General features: G+C 43.7%; 2 protein-coding genes across 7 annotated transcripts in view; one reads left to right on the forward strand and one right to left on the reverse strand.

The window, feature by feature from the left end:
- The window catches only part of LOC139623377 (ras and Rab interactor 2-like), a 34,950-nt gene extending 27,855 nt beyond the window's left edge, over positions 1–7,095 (forward strand). For 4 of the 5 annotated variants that reach the window (XM_071481587.1, XM_071481588.1, XM_071481591.1 and 1 more), the window contains 3 exons: positions 2,722–3,237; positions 3,327–3,490; positions 4,652–7,095. In XM_071481587.1, coding sequence (XP_071337688.1) covers positions 2,722–3,237; positions 3,327–3,490; positions 4,652–5,101 — 1,130 coding nt within the window. In that variant the 3' untranslated portion in view covers positions 5,102–7,095. The remainder of the gene's footprint in view (positions 1–2,721; positions 3,238–3,326; positions 3,491–4,651) is intronic. The other variant, XM_071481590.1, reaches the window with a different exon arrangement.
- Positions 7,096–9,491: 2,396 nt separating this feature from the next.
- LOC139623378 (sodium/potassium/calcium exchanger 3-like) overlaps positions 9,492–16,405 on the reverse strand; it is a 57,286-nt gene continuing 50,372 nt past the window's right edge. Inside the window, exons 12-18 of one of the 2 annotated variants that reach the window (XM_071481592.1) lie at positions 15,744–15,984; positions 14,643–14,809; positions 13,654–13,768; positions 12,834–12,946; positions 12,166–12,231; positions 9,587–12,079; positions 9,492–9,537 (exon numbers count right to left, since the gene is read on the reverse strand). In XM_071481592.1, coding sequence (XP_071337693.1) covers positions 11,930–12,079; positions 12,166–12,231; positions 12,834–12,946; positions 13,654–13,768; positions 14,643–14,809; positions 15,744–15,984 — 852 coding nt within the window. In that variant the 3' untranslated portion in view covers positions 9,492–9,537; positions 9,587–11,929. Of the gene's footprint in view, positions 9,538–9,586; positions 12,080–12,165; positions 12,232–12,833; positions 12,947–12,987; positions 13,618–13,653; positions 13,769–14,642; positions 14,810–15,743; positions 15,985–16,405 lie in introns of those variants that run through there. The other variant, XM_071481593.1, reaches the window with a different exon arrangement.

The raw sequence follows: 16,405 nt of genomic DNA on the forward strand, positions 1-16,405 counted from the left end.
TGTGTGTGTGTGTGTGTGTGTGTGTGTGTGTGTGTGTGTGTGTGTGTGTGTGTGTGTGTGTGTGTGTGTGTGTGCATGTGATTCTATCTGCTTTATAACTTGATGACAGTGAGCTGGTATGTACGATGATGAAGTTCATAAAGTTTTTACATTTGTCCTGAGTGTTTGTTGTCTATGTGGCTCCACCTGGACTCAGTGGAATATGAGAGAACAGACCTACACTCCACAGTGTGAGGGTCAGAATCTGACATCATGCAATCTCTGCAGACAGTACAGCAGGAGCTTCACAACCAGTAGAGATCAGTCTCTGGACACAACCACAGCACTGTGCCCCTGTCCCTGTGGACATAAACACACAGTTCACCACAAGTCCGTCCAGAGTTAGTCCATCCAGCTCGGGGGACGTGTCCACAGCGTATCTGTGCAGCCATGTTTCAATGAGAACAGAGATGCAGCAGTTCTTCATCGTACTCACTCTGCTGCTCTCCTGAGGACTGTATATAGACTGTATGTAAACTGTATACTGTAGGTAGACTGTATGTAGACTGTAGGTAGACTGTATATAGACTGTAGGTAGACTGTAGATAAATAGAACAGAGAAATAACCCCCCACCCTCTTCCATCCATAAACTCCCAGAGAAAAAAGAAAAAACACAAAACACAGTCAAATAAAGAACTGCATAAATAAAAAATACAGAGGTAAAGTAAATGAAATTAGATCAGGTGGGTTCTCTTATGATGAATTATGATGCAGATGTCTTTTGAAGGAAATCAGTGTCAGTGTTAAGAGCCTCAAAGTGTGAAAGACTGTGGTCCACAGACTGTCCCCCTTAGCAGCCTGACCTACACCAACACACCTCACAACACTTAACTACACTTGACTACACAACACTTTACTACATAACACTACACAACACTTGACTACATAACACTTCACCTCACAATGCTTCACTACACAACACTTGACTACACAACACTCGACGACACAACACTTCACCTCACAACGCTTCACTACACAACACTTCATTACACAACACCTCACGACCCAACACTTCACATCACAACACTACACAATACTTCACTACACAGCACTTCAGCTCACTTCAGTGTCAGATAAACACTGTAAACCTGAAGGACTGAGACGTCTCTTCACAGCAGGTGAAAAAAATCTGATTCTGGATTATTAAACTGAGCTGACAAAGACCAGCAGATCCTCTCAGTCCAGATCGGATCCAGACCAGAAAAGAAGAACCACAGTGATCCTGTGATCCAGCTGCTGGATCAACCCCACCCCCCTCTGGAAACTCTCTGTCAGTCAGTTGCTGTGGAAAGAGGAAGTAAGAACGTGTTTCTGAGAGGCTGGCACGAGGGTCATCCTCTGGTCTGGTCCAGGTCCAGGCCCAGCAGAGGTGTCAGTGATGCGGGTGAGGAGAAAGTTTCCGTTAAGACCAGTAAGACGGATGAATTAAACTGGTTTATGTGGAGAGCAGCTGCTGGCTGTCATCCAGCTGTGGTCTGTCTCTGCAGATGTGCTCAACATAAAAACTGCTGACTTCAGTCAGCCATACACACACACACACACACACACACACACACACACACACACACAGCCCTTACTCAGCAGTGTTGTGGTTTGGCCACTTCCTGTCTGTATCATGACATCATGGTGTGTTAGTCAGACTGCAACAGCTAAGCTGTGTGGACACACACTCTGCTCCAACAACACACTCCACTATCCTCGACCCCGATCTGAACAGAGAGTGAACACAACAGTCTGAAGGTTTTGGGTCTGTGATATGACAACAAAACTGACGAGGGAGGACACACTGACTGACTGACACAACACAACAGGACAACAGGACATGTCCACAAACACGAAGGTGTTCAGTGATCTGTGGATGTCAGAGCCAGCTGTTTGTGCAGCAGTTAGTGAACCACACTCCTACAGTCTGAGGCTTGTTTCTGTGTGTGTGTGCGAAAAGAACAAACACACACACAGCACAAAGTCAAACACCAGGACACATATGAGGAGCTAGTTTAGACTCTCTCTCTCTCTCTCTCTCATACACACACACACACACACACACACGCACGCTCTCACTCACTCACACACATACACACACACACATACACACCTTCCGGACGGCACATTCACTACAGCTCTAAGTTTGGATTAATCTGCCGCTGAAAATAGTCACCACCAAATGCAGCATTTCCTGCTGTTTGATAAAAGTTATGTCTGAGCTGATTTCATCAGGGCCTGAGAGACAGAGACATAGAAAACTAAATTCAGTTTTATTTATACAGCTCCAAATCATAATATAATTATGTGAAGGCTCTTCACAGGTTCAGGTCAGACCTGAGTTTATCACAGAGAGAAACCAACAGTTACCACAAAGAGCAGCAGCTTGTGACAGGAGGAAGGAAAAACTCCCTTTAACAGAAAGAAACCTCCAACAGAACCAGGCTCAGGGTGGGGGGGGGTCTGCCTGGATCAGTAGGGTTTAAGAGGAGAGACAGAGAGACCTGGAATAACTGTCTATGTTGTTGATTGTTGGTTGTTACGGTGAAAATAGTTCTACCTACAGGTGCAGGTGTGTAGTTGATGGGATCAGAAATAAATAAATGTACATGTGTGAAGCATGTGTCATGTCTGGATGGACAGTCTCCTGACAGCATGGACTGTGTCTGGACTGTAATGGCCCCCCCTCCTGTCCTCAGACCAGGTCCTAGAGAAGGCCATGCACAAGTGTGTGTTGAAGCCGCTCAAACCAGTGGTAAGCGCCGCCCTGCAAGAGTTCCAAGTGCGCAGCGGGGCGTGGCAGGAGCTGAAGGAGAACCTGTCGCTGGCCAAGGCTCGGCAGCCACAGGACATGGGCGTGGCCGACACTCCGCCCCCGGACCAGGTGGCCATAGAGAAGATCAGACACAAGTTCCACACAATGTGTAAACTGTACTCTCCAGAGAAGAAGGTCAGCGTGCTGCTGAGGGTCTGCAAGCTCATCTACACCATCATGGAGGACAACTCAGGTAGAAAGCCAGGACACACACTCACACACACACACACACAGACCTACACTAACCTGGACCTGGTCTGTGTCTCAGGTCGTCTGTACGGGGCTGATGACTTCCTGCCAATGCTCACCTACGTGTTGGCTCAGTGTGACATGCCTCAGCTGGAAAACGAGATCCTGTACATGATGGAGCTGCTGGATCCTTCATTGCTCCATGGAGAGGGTAACCCTTTAAAACCACCCTCTGTCTCCACCCCCTGACATCATCCTCTGTCTCCATCCTCTGACTCCACCCTCTGTCTCCATGTCCAGGTGGATACTACTTGACCAGTGCCTATGGAGCGATGTCCCTGATCAGGAACTTCCAGGAGGAGCAGGCAGCCAGAGTCCTGAGCTCTGAAACCAGGGACACCCTCCACCAGTGGCACCGCCGCCGCACCACCCAGCGCTCTGCTCCGTCCATTGACGACTTCCAGGTAAAGACACACACGTAATAATGATGATGTCCATGTGCACTTGAATGTTTACAAAAGACAAAAAAGCGTCACCTGGATTTCAGTATTTTTACAGAGTTGATTCTAATGAAGTCAGTTCTGGTTGTTCTAGAACAAGTCCTCCTGTAACAAACAAGGTCATAGATCATCTGTCAGCAGGTTATTATGACCCATAGTTAGGTTTTGTTGCTAGACGACATCTAGTGGTCATACTAATGATGACGGGAGCAAATGGAAAAGTTCAGTGACGTTTACAGAGCAACAAAGTCCACGTCAGGAGGAGGTTGGGGTGGATGGATGATATGACACAGGAGAGCGGTGTTCAATTCTCATGTGAAAGTAGCAGTTCATGTTGTGTCTATTATCCATGACCTATTGGTCTAATGTTGAGGAAGTACTTATTTTAACCAAAATCACCATCTTTTCCTAAACCTAACCAAGCCATGTCCGTTATTATTGTAACTATGACATCAAAGGTAGGTACGCTCCTCTCAGTATAGCCTATGTGTTTATTATTGATACCTTGACAACCAAGGTCCGGTATGCCTGCTGCTGTGGGGACGCTATTTCAGGAGATACTGCTATAGGTCGTATCAGAGGGTTGATGGTTGTTCAGGTTGGAGGACTGGTTAGAGGACTGGTTGTTGAGTATGAAGTCCTGGAGGTTGTTCCTGTTGGTTCTTCTAGAAACAGGACATTTTACAGAAAAAGACAAAAGACATTGTTGTTCCTTCTCTGTTTGAGGTTTTTAATAACTTTTCACTGGTCATACATAAATAAAGAATATTGTTACCAGGATTTTTCTTAAGGTTTTTTAGGTTATGTAAACTAAATAATATAGTTTTTAGTGGACACACAGAACAAAGCATGAGATCATGTTTAAGAATTAAACACATACACACATTCCAACAAAGGAAGTACACAGTGAAGTACACAGTGGTACACTTGTCTAAAGGAGCCAGATTCAGTCCAGCCCTGAGGGGTCTAGTTAGACTGAACTTGGTCCCAGATACAACTGGCTCCCATAAAGCTCAATCTTTCTGTTTCTGTGATGCTTAATTTCAACTCTCCACCTTTGATGGCATAGGGGGGGTGAAGGGGTCAGATTCTTTATGTGATGGTGTTTTTTCTGACTTTCCTCAGAACTACCTGCGGGTGGCGCTGCAGGAGCTGGACAGCGGCTGCACAGCCAAGACCCTGCAGGTCCGACCTTATGCCACTGTGGAGGAGGTGTGCCAGCTGTGTGCCCAAAAGTTTAAAGTGTCCGACCCTCAGAACTTTGGCCTCTTCCTGCTGATGGAGGGCAGCAGCCAGCAACTCGCCCCAGACACCCACCCCCAGAAGATCAAAGCTGAGCTCCACAGCCGCCAGCAGGCTGCCCCCTTCCACTTTGTTTTTCATCGTGTGGCCAATGGTAGCACCCTGTCATCAGCTACACCCAACCTCAACAACCTCACGGTGACCTCTGACTGCCAGGCCAACCTGAACGACCTCAGCAGGGACCTGTCAGACTCCTCCCCCCAACCCGCTCTGAGTTTAGGCCTGTGCCCAGCTCTGAGTCTCAGCCTGGCAGGAGGTGGACTGGAGGTCTAAGTGGGGTCTTTGTGTCCCTCTTCAGACTGACATCTGCTCTGGGACGTCACGTCTGTCAACATCCATCGCTTCATGACAGACACAAGTGAAAGAGGAGAAGAAGAGAGGAGAGTGTTTGAGCAGATGACAGCTCTGACAGTGGAAATATAGGTAACGTGTCGACGCTGGAAACAAAGTGTTAGAGACCGCATGGACTCTGACAGTCCTGCATTAAGGCAGGTCCCTCAACTAAATCCAGGGTTAGGTGTTCAGACACCTGTGAGTGTCACCTGAGGAATCACTTTAAACACGTTGAGTTAGCTGACATGTGACTACAGTTGCTGGTCAACTGTTTTCTTTTTGTTGTACTCAAACTGTTAATCCTTCAGATTGTCTGTTTGATGGATTGTGGCAACACCTGGTGGTGCCTGGTGCACACAGCAGTCTAATGTTCTCCAACCAGAGGAAGTCGGCTGCTTAGCTACATAACAAAAAATATTCATTTAAAGATTTGACCTGGGTGGAGAGTTCCTGCCTCAGCAAACACTTTATCTGTGTGGAGATGGTCCAGTTAGATCAGATCAGTGCTAGACACTGGGTCATGGTTCATCAACCTCCAGGCAGAGAACCACAGGTTCTCCCTCTGTTTCAGCATGTAGTGATCCAGTATCACCACTGAGAGCTAGACCATGAACCAGTCTACGATCTGAACCTTCAGACTACACTTAACACAAATATACACATCACATTCATCTTTTCTCATGAGTTGAAATAAAAGATCTCAGACTCCATCCCCTCATGTAGCCAGTATCATGTTTCCCTGAAGCTGAAAACATCTCAGTTGTTTCATCACCTGTGTCATCACCAGTCATGTGACCCACTGAGCAGGTGTGAGATGACCTGGATCTGTGTGTACCACAGCATGATCCACTTCTTGTCAATATCCAGCAGCTTCACAGTCCAACAATCAAAAACCTGATCAGCTCTGTCATTCTGCAGAAGTTCTAAAGACATCTGTGAAGAAACACTGAGTGAAACATCAAAGATCGAAGATCAGAGGTCAAAGACCAAAGACCATAGATCAAAGATAAACCCTTATTGTGTCAGAAAAGTAATTCACTCACATGAAAAACAAAAGTTTGTTTTTTTATTTTTGTACAGTTTTTTCAGAGGTCTGGTCAGTTCTGACTCCACACCCCCAGACTGTTTTCTACTCCTCAGACCTGTAGTCCTCAGATCTGTGGTCCTCAGACCCAGCTCATGCTGACTCAGGTGACCTGAGGACCCTCCCTCTGGAGACACTACAGGCTTCACTCTAGTGTTTGACATCCTCCTTTAAGGATTCTGGAGGAAAAAATCCTCTTGTGAAAGATCCCAGATTTTTAAAAAAATAACTTCTCACTAAGAAATATTTTAAAGTGTCAATAAGAAACTGAATCAGATATGGTAGATTTTTTTTAAAGATAATCTTAAGGATTAACATTTTAAGTGTGTAAAATATTGTTTGTGCATGTATTTTGTGTTATAGGGTGGTGTTTGAAACAGGCTGGTGGGCCAGTGTTTAAATAAAGTATCATTCATTTATGTTTTTACTGATTATCCTGGTGATATGAAATCAGATATTATTAAAGGACATCATCTTCTCAGATTGAACAGGTCTCTGTTCTCACATGTTGGAGTTTAGCTGGTCTGAGGTCACTCCCAGTCAAACGTGTTGTGTTATATAGTGACCAGCAGGGGGCGTGCAGCTGACAAACACAGTACAGTCTGTGTCAGTGTTGAGAAATACTTGAACCTTAGAGAGAGGAGATGTGTCTGAAGGAACCTTAGAGCTGTAGGAGAAGTATTAACGTCATGTGTGTTTGTTTGTCTCTGGGGCCAAGTGCAGGGATTTTTCACACCTGTCTTTTCTGTACCTGTGATTTTCATTATGGTGTCAAAAAGTCATTTTCATCCAGGACACATCCTCCTGCTTTTGAATATTATTTTGTACTTAATAAAGGTTGGAAATGGAATCATGTGTCAAGCTCAGTTGTACCAGTGCTTCACCACTAGATGGTGCTCACGTCTCAAATCATTACAGCAGAGCTCCTGGTCCCAGCTGCCATCAGTCACTTCTAAAAGATTTATAAAACATTCAAATATGTGAATGAATAAAGTTTGTGTCTCATCAGCAAACAGGATGGATTTATGTAGATGCTGATAAGAGAAGATAAAGGGTCTTTATCATTTTTTATTTCAATTTAATGTAATTTATTTGAGTTGAGTCATAGTTTGTGTTTCATACTGAGGGTTCCGATGCACACTGGTGGACAGGTGCAAGTGCTGAAGTTTTATTGAAGACACAGCAGTTCATCAGCAGCAAGTCAAGGTTTTCACTTTGTACAATATCTCAACATGTTTGTGATGATTATCTCAAGTTTGTTTCACTTTTCCAGTGACATTTTTCAGCAGCAGCTGAATGTGTATGTGACAGACTGTGATATCCAGGTGGTCCTCGCAATCCCAGACACACAGCTTCACCTGTGGTTACCTGAGAGAAGAGGAAGTACAGACAACTAGGCACTGTGGAGCAGGTCAGAGGGCCTGATCATGATCCGATAATATATATTTATTGAACTGCATTCTGCATCATTAGAACTTTAACTTTAACCATACCTTCAGTATATTTTTCTGACACAGGACATTTAATGGTGTTTTTACCTCTGGTTTTATTGAATGATCCTCAGCCATGACCTTCATGTGTTTACTACTTCAGTAAAGGTGAACTTTTACTCATTCACTGTTAAATAACCAGTGCAAATGTATTGATCAGATTATTTCCTGCAAGCATGTGTGTGTTTGTAGGTACAACAAGAACGTACAGCAGTGAGTTGTGTTACCTTAAACAAGGACAACTTTATTAATGCTCAGGTAGCAAAATGATCTCTAAAATGACATTTGAAAAATAAACACAAAGTAAACTGTTCTGCTGAAAAGTTTCTTGTATACGAAGAAGTAAAGCTTGGATACATAGAGAAACACATCGTCTGCAAACAATCGCAGTCCGTCTCCTACATCCTACACTAGCAACAGCATATATCCAGTTCAAACTAAATCCAGTGCTATCTAAAAACTCTCATCCTAAAGTACATAGAGATTTACCATAAATAATTTATTATACTGAAATGTCTCCATGCGAGTACACAAAGACCAACAGAGGTTTGAAACACATCAAAACAAAGGGGCATACAAGGGAGACCTAGGATCTATGAAAATATATTCAACAGATATACAGATTAAGACAAAAAATATATAAATACATTTATACCTATTTATATACAAATGTACAGCAGCAATATATCACCCATGTGAATATCACAAATAATTTAGAAATCTTCTCTACAAGACACACATGTTGAAAATGTGAGCGTCTATGTGGTAGTTTGGTTAGTTTCAGAGACAAGGTACCCCACGTTAGGGTTGTAGGTACATGCAGTGAATAGCAGCGCAGAATGTGTTGAACCAAATCATCTGTAACATCAGCTGTTTTAATGTAAAGTGCATTGTACACATGATATTTTAATATATATACTGTATAGATAGGAAACCAAAAAGACCCTGGGTTATAAAGACAGTGATAATACTTCAAAACATTAAAGGATGACTGAAGTAAGTGTCAGAGAGACACAACTGACTGAGTCACCACAGATCAGCAGCACAGAGCTCGTGGCTGGAGCCAGAAATTTAAATTGTGAATAAACAAACAGTCATCAGTGTTTTTGGATGATAAAACATAATGAACACGACCTCCTGACAGTTTCCTCGAAACAAACTGATATGTAACTGTAGTCGTAGGAAGATCTTTGTAAACTGAGTCATTTGGTCCAAATTATCAGTAAAACAGAGACAATGTTCAGTCACCTGCAGGTACAAAGTGTGCAGAGGAAAGTTTCCTATTATAAATTAAAGTTTAGTTGAGTTTAAAGGATCCTGTTTCCCATTCATGAAGATACCAGCAGCTTTTTGAAAGAGTCTATGGAAGCCCATTTCTGCCAGGAAAAAATTTAATGTAACAAAAATAAAGATACTGATGAATGTGAAATACTGAATCAAAAATGATGAAGTGTGAATATAAAGTAACATTTATGAGATAATTATTATCTCATGAATAAAGGGGATCAAATGTTTTACTATCATTAATTTATCTTAAACATTTGTCTTAGTAAATCAAGATTATGAGTTAAAATCTTTTTTGACTTTTGCTCTGGTTATCCTTATTATTATTGTTTTTTTTAAATTATTATTATAAACATGTGACTTGCCCCAATAACTGGAAATTAGGTGCAAGTGCTTTTCATGAAGCATGAGCCCAACTGGACGTTTGGGGTAATAAGCCCCCCCCACACACACACACACACGCACACACACACACACACACACACAAATGAAATGTGGCACAAGCTCAGCTCAATAAACTCCATAAAAAGCCTCTTTGACCATAAAAGGCTTCAGTCTGTGTTGAACCTGAACCACAGGGGGCACCACAGGCACCAAAGACATGTACCTGCAGACCTGGTGGACCTCACCAGATGTGGTGAACATGGGGGCAAGTATTAACCACAACCTGAGGTGTCATAATGACTGGTGCAAGTGGGTGTAGCCTATTTATCATTATGTGCTATCTGTGCTTATTGGAATGCTGCAGGCTTTGTGACGATGGAACAAGAGTGTGATTGGTCGAACTCCTTTAAACTGAATAAACTACCTGTGAAGTTTAAACCTGCTCATTTTCACTGTGACTGATTGAGCTGCATCATCCCTGAATCATCACATGCGCCTGTTTTTATTATTTGAAATGTTTTCTGGGGGGGATGGGCCTCGACAGAAATTCCACACAGACTCAACCCGACTCTGACAGGTCTTTGTTATTTCTATGAATGATGATGAACTGTGTCACATTACGTCTCTTCTCTTTGTGATTAGTACCATGACAGATAATTCTTCTACAGGACCTGTACATCAATCAGAAACTGTGTGTTAGTGATATGACATGTGGTGGTGAAGGAAAACACTCAGACATCATCATCATCTGTCTGATAGTGATTATTAATTATTTGATGATTGTGTGTGATGATATTTGGAGTTGAATGTTAATAACAGTTCTGTTTTGGTTGATTGTGTGGTCACTGATGAATCAAGACTGACAGACATCTCTTTTTAAACTCTGTTATAAATGTGTCTTTGTTCATCAAAGCAGCATATTTACATATGTGTTTATCTGTGTTATTGCCTTACATAAGACTTGTTTAAACCCTGTTTCCCGGTCATGTCACTGAGGGCTCTGCATGTGTCTCTGAGATCAATAAATATCTATGACACATGAACAAAAACAACATGAGTTATTTCTACATTCAAGACAACTGATATTTTATATTACTGATCAGTAAATTAAAAGTGCGCCTGAAACAAATCAGATTTTTTTTGGTCTTCACTCAGTCACATTTCAAAGGAGATGTGTTGATGTGTGAGGGTCAACAGGACGTCTCTGAAGATGTCACTGTCTCAGTCTCTGTCCCACAATGGAATCAAAATCTCCCAAAAGGTTTCACAAACCACATTGTACATGCTCTAAAAACTAGTAGGAATATTTTTGAACCACAAACCTATTATAACTGGACAAATCTAAACATCAGGCTTTACAAAACACAAAGAAGTCCTGGGTAAAAAATAAATTACACCCAGTGTTCAAGCTGGGATAAAAGTCCTGATGCTTTATATTGCATCTTTACTCCTACGACACTACCACTGAACACCTCAGCTCCTCTCTGAGGAGGAGGAGGAGGAGGAGGAGTCTGCTGTTCTGAGTCTATTTGGTCAGTGTTTGGGTGAATTAGTCACTACGTGGCAGCACAAGTTATAACGACCCCCCCAGAATATAACACCTGTTTCTAGAAACCTCAACGTGAGTATTTCATATGAACCTGCTTCATTTTACAAGGATGCTGTCCTCATAATCAGCATGCATCAGGAACAGCTGTTTCAGCTCTTCAGTGCAACTCTGAATTCAGAATTCACACACACACACACACACACACACACACACACACACACACACACACACACACACACACACAGACAGAACTGAACTCTGCAACTAAATCAATTTCTTACTGAAATCAACAGAACAGCTTCAGCGTAAATTGTGCTTGTTTGTACAGGAGTGAACAGGTCTTAGGTTTGGACTTCAGCCACCTTAGGCCCATAAAAACGTGCCCAGGTGTGTTCGCCTCCAGAGGAGAGATGTGCATCTGACGTGAATAAATAATAAATAGGAGGTGAGGTATTTACAGAGGAGCAGTATTTACAGAAGGAAAAGAAAGATAATTAATCTCCAATACAAACATATCAGCTGCAGCTGTGGTGCTGCTGAGTGGGTAATGCCCTGGTTCTGTGTTTGGGGGGGGGGGGGGGGGGGGGGGGGGTCAGACCTGTGTGTGAAGATGTTCCAACAACACTGGAGAACATCCTGAACACTTATATGATGACAACAGACACTAAGGTAACAGTGTGTGAAACATGTGCTCACTGAACAAACAACTTTATCATTGCTTTTATCATTATTACTCTAAAAGACCACCTGTCCTCTCAGCAGCACATAACCATGACAACATTCACACCTGAATACAGGAAGCAGTGGTCAGACAGGGTGTGGTTATGTTGTTGTCCTCAGTGCTGCCTGTGTGAAGGGGTGTGACAAGTCCAAGTCCGCCCCTGATGTCCACCATGTTTCACTGAGCAGATCTGTTTGGGAGTCCTGCTGCTGCTGGTGTGTGTGTGAGTGTGTGTATGTGTGTGTGTGTGTGTGTGTCAGTCATCCCGGCAGGTGGGCAGGTTGACGAAGGTGAAGATGTTGTACTCGATGAGGCAGGAAAAACACAGAAAGACGGAGTAGAGGAGGAGACACATGAGGCCCAAGCGCTTGTCCAACGTCCACCTGTTCAGGTGAACTCCAAGGACCTGCGGCGACCAATGAGAGGAGACAGGAAGCTGTGAGACACTGAGGCTGTTGCAGGCTGTGGTGAGAAGTGCTGTTGTATACTCACAGTCATGAACACAGATGCCAGCAGGAGACCGACAGAGAAGATAAGTCCTTTACTGTTCAGTTTGATCTGCAGGAGGAGCACAGGTCACATGTTAATGTCCACACCTGGACAACAGGTAAGAGCTTCCTCTGACCTCTACACAGAAGAGACAAAGACAGAGACAGAGTCAGAGTCAGAGTCAGAGAGAGGGACAGGGACAGAGTCAGAGACAGAGACAAGGGGCCTCATGTATCCTTTCATTGGACCATCACATTAAGTGAATCATTGGTCAGTGTTTTATCTGATGTAGAGTGAGACTCTTGTTCTCAGCTATGAGCAGAGACAGCATGTCCCTTTGGTCTCAGTCACGGTGTCCTCTTCTATGTCCTCCAATTAAGTGTGGACGTAGTGGAGAAGTACAATGTCAGACACCGTGATGCCAGGAGCTCCGTTTCCACAGCAACCAGTTTCAGGTCTACTTTCCATTTACTTTCCCTGCTTGTCTGGATGCTTTGTTTCTATTGGCCACACGGTGTTTGTCACAGCACACAGAGGTCATCAACTAGACTGAACTTTGACCGGCGTTCATGTCCTCATGTCTTCAGTCAGAGTTGAAGTATTTATGATCTGTGGACAAAGGTTTTTCAAGCTAAAGCTGAGGAGAAGAAAAACAGGAGTGTGCTGCTTACATCAGAGCCATAGTTGATGGCCAGAGTCTTCAGGGCCCAGGGGAGACCCAGCCCCACCAAGATGTCAAACACATTACTGCCAATGGAGTTGGACACGGCCATGTCTCCCAGTCCTGAACACAGAGCAAGAGGTGGTCTCAGAGCAGCAGAGACCAGGGGACAGGACGAGAAATGACCAATGACCAGACAGCATGATCAGACACACACACACAGACACACACAGACAGACACAGACACACACACACACACACACACACACACACACAAACACAGACAGACACACACAGACACACAGACACACACACAGACACACACACACAAACACAGACAGACACACACAGACAGACAGACACACACAAACACACACACAGACAGACACACACACACAAACACACACACAGACAGGGCCGTTAAAATATTTGATGGCAGCAGCAGAAAGAATAAACACAGATCAAAGGATGGAGGAAAGGACCCTGTCAGGATGTGTTTTCTCTGTACACCCTGCTCTTCCAGACAGAACAGAGACAGAACAGAGACTACGGAAGAGACAACAGACAGACATGACAGAGGAACAAAAGGGTGGGGGTGATCGTGGGGTTGTCATCTCCACCTCTCTCCAGCTCTTTGATAGCAGTTTCACTTTGATTCTGTTTGGCCTCCACAGGTGTCTGAAGGTATGTGTAGGTGTGTGTAGATATGTGTGGGTATGTGTAGGAATACGTAGGTAAATATGTGTAGGTATGTGGTTACCTTGTCTTGTGCGTGTGTGCGTGTGTGTGGTTACCTTGTCTTGTGTGTGTGTGTGTGTGTGTGTGGTTACCTTGTCTTGCCACTATAAGGCTGGCCATGCAGTCAGGTACACTGGTGCCAGCTGCCAAGAAGGTGATGCCCATGATGACATCTGGGATGCCAAGTGTGAAGCCAATAACAGTGACCTGACACACAGACACAGGTGTTGGTGCAGAGTAAGATGAGAACAACACAACACACTTAATGTTTGTGGTGTGGTCATTTCTGGACGATGTCCCTCTCAGAACTGAACCTAAATCCTTCAGCATCTCTCAGCTCCTGCGTTAGTGTCCATCAAACACCAGCACTCCAAACTTTAAAGCTAGCATGTGCTTGCTCATAAAGCTAAATGTCTGTTTGGTCTGTGAACATCAGCTCACATTAGCTATATCAGCTTTAAAACAGTCTATACACACTTCATGAAAACTTCATGTGGCTAATGTGTTAGCAAACAAATGTTAACTGGTCCAGCTGCTAATTAACCTCAGCTAAGACAGAGCACAGTGGATAATAATTAAAAGTCCTGTTAGCTGAGGAGAACTGCAGGGATGCTAATCACTCTCTACAAGCTAATGTCTGCTAGTTAATGTAAGCTAACTCAACAACTTTAAACATCCTCCAATCAGATGACCTGTAGTTCTTTAAGACTGAAAGCTGTTTATTCAAATTTTTGGACCTAAATTTAATTGTCTGAATGACTCTGAACTTCATTATTTAAGGTCAAATCAAGATTCAAATGTCTTTAGCATTCCTCAGAGAACAAAGAACAAAGCTAATCTTGATTTTGTCTGCAGTCTCTCTCCATTCATCGGTTTTGTGTGCACTTGTCAGTGTGCTTCTAAATTCATCACTGCCATCCATCCTCTACCAGCAGCAGACCCTCCTCCCTGCTCCAGTTTTCTATAATTTCATCCTTGCTTTAATGGCTAAAGGACACTTTATTCATTTCACAAGACTTCACACCACAGAGGAGAATATCACTGACACCAGAGGTCTCCCCTCTCTCCTCCTGTCTCTCACCATCCAGACCATGATGTAGGAGAAGCCGGCGATCCAAAGGGTGGAGGAGATAAAGGACAGCATGAACCAGTTCTCCCAGCGAGGTGTGGAGCAGTTGGGGACGGTGAAATACAGCAGCAGGCACAGAGGCCAGGCCAGCAGCCACTTCAGCTTGTTACACACACCGGCTGCAAACACACAAGTCACACTGTCAGTACTGAGAACATGGGCTGTATGAGGAGGGAGGAGTCAAAACACTGACCATCATGTCCTCTGATACCTGTCCATGTGACCTTATCTATATGTATATATTATCAGCACGTGTGTCATGGATGAATAAATGAGATGTTACATAACCTGAAGGAATAAGATGAATCACATGAGGCTGGAATTTAAAACTGATGAATAAATGAATCTCGATCAGTTTGTTCTGATGGATGAGAGCGACACCGTGGAAGATGACCGCATCACAGTCTGACACACTACTGTGTGCATGACATTCAGCTTATCAGAGACAGAGATACTCAGAATCACTTCCTGTATCTGTGTCACATGGGTTTCTGCCTCGCCCCTTCAGGAGACAAGCAGCAGGTCCTGGTCATGGTCGCATAGGAGCAGTGTGACACGAGTGTGTGCTGAAGGTTAACCAAGAGTGAACAAGTTAGCTCAACGCCAGTGGCTACAGCACAAAGTCTGCAGCTGATTTGACAAACAACATCAGCTAGAGCAGAGTTAGTGTGGAAAAGCTAAGACCTGAAGTCACACAGCCTGAGGTCCTGTTCACACCTGTTCACACTAGGGTTGGGCCACCATCAGTCCAGCAACTGGCAATTGCAGATATATTCGCACACGGGGTGAATACTACAACCTATAGTCAACTTTTCCACAGTTTGAGAAATACACTTACTGTCTGTGATCACATGTCTGCATGCTAGGTTAGCATAGATACTGGTATCATGGCAGAACAGCTAGCTGTAAAAACCAAAAACTACAGTTAGTGATTTCAGGAACAAGTTCAACCCTGCACGGTGAGGAGAGCTTCCAGTCTTAATGCTAAGCTAGGCTAATTGCCTCATCTCTGCTACCATAAACAGTCCACATGGATCCTCCTCCACCCGGTACCTGGGCACTGGAAGGGTACAAAGGGTCCCTCTCCATCCTCTTCCTCTTCCTCTTCATCATTCTCGTTGTTTTCGTTATCCTCATTCTCCGTCTCGTCTCCTGCCTCTCTGTCATCGTGGTGAAGGTTGACACCTCTGTCTGCCCCGGACAGCCCATTTTCTATGCCCCGCCTACTTCCTCCTTTCACTGGAACATCAGAGTCTCCATTGGTCAAAGTCCGTGTGTTGATCAGACGCTGCCTCTGTATCACAAACACACAAACACAGCTGATAAAAACGTATATATATATATATATATATATATATATATATGTATAATATATACGTGTGTGTGTGTGTGTGTGTGTGTGTGTGTGTATGTGGTGTGTGTATATATGTAGTCCAACTGAATATTTCTAATAGAAATTCATTGATAATTTTTTTCTCTAATAATTCTCTCTAAAAAGGTAGAATAGACAGATACATGTGAAGGCTCCAGGTCTCACAGTAGGAGGGGGTCAGTGTATTAATGAGTGGTTCACCTCCTCCTTCATCAGCCTTTTACTTTTACATCTGTATCTACTGTGTGAACAGCTGAGTCCATGAGGAGACTATTGTTCCATTTGTCCTTTGTCACCCCTGACCTCTGAGAGGTGATCTGAGTCCATGTTGTACGTAACGATT

Source organism: Trachinotus anak, unplaced genomic scaffold (assembly GCF_046630095.1).
Source record: "Trachinotus anak isolate AG129_WGS33_773 ecotype Australia unplaced genomic scaffold, CSIRO_AGI_Tana_v1 ptg000007l, whole genome shotgun sequence".
NCBI classification, from domain to species: domain Eukaryota; kingdom Metazoa; phylum Chordata; class Actinopteri; order Carangiformes; family Carangidae; genus Trachinotus; species Trachinotus anak.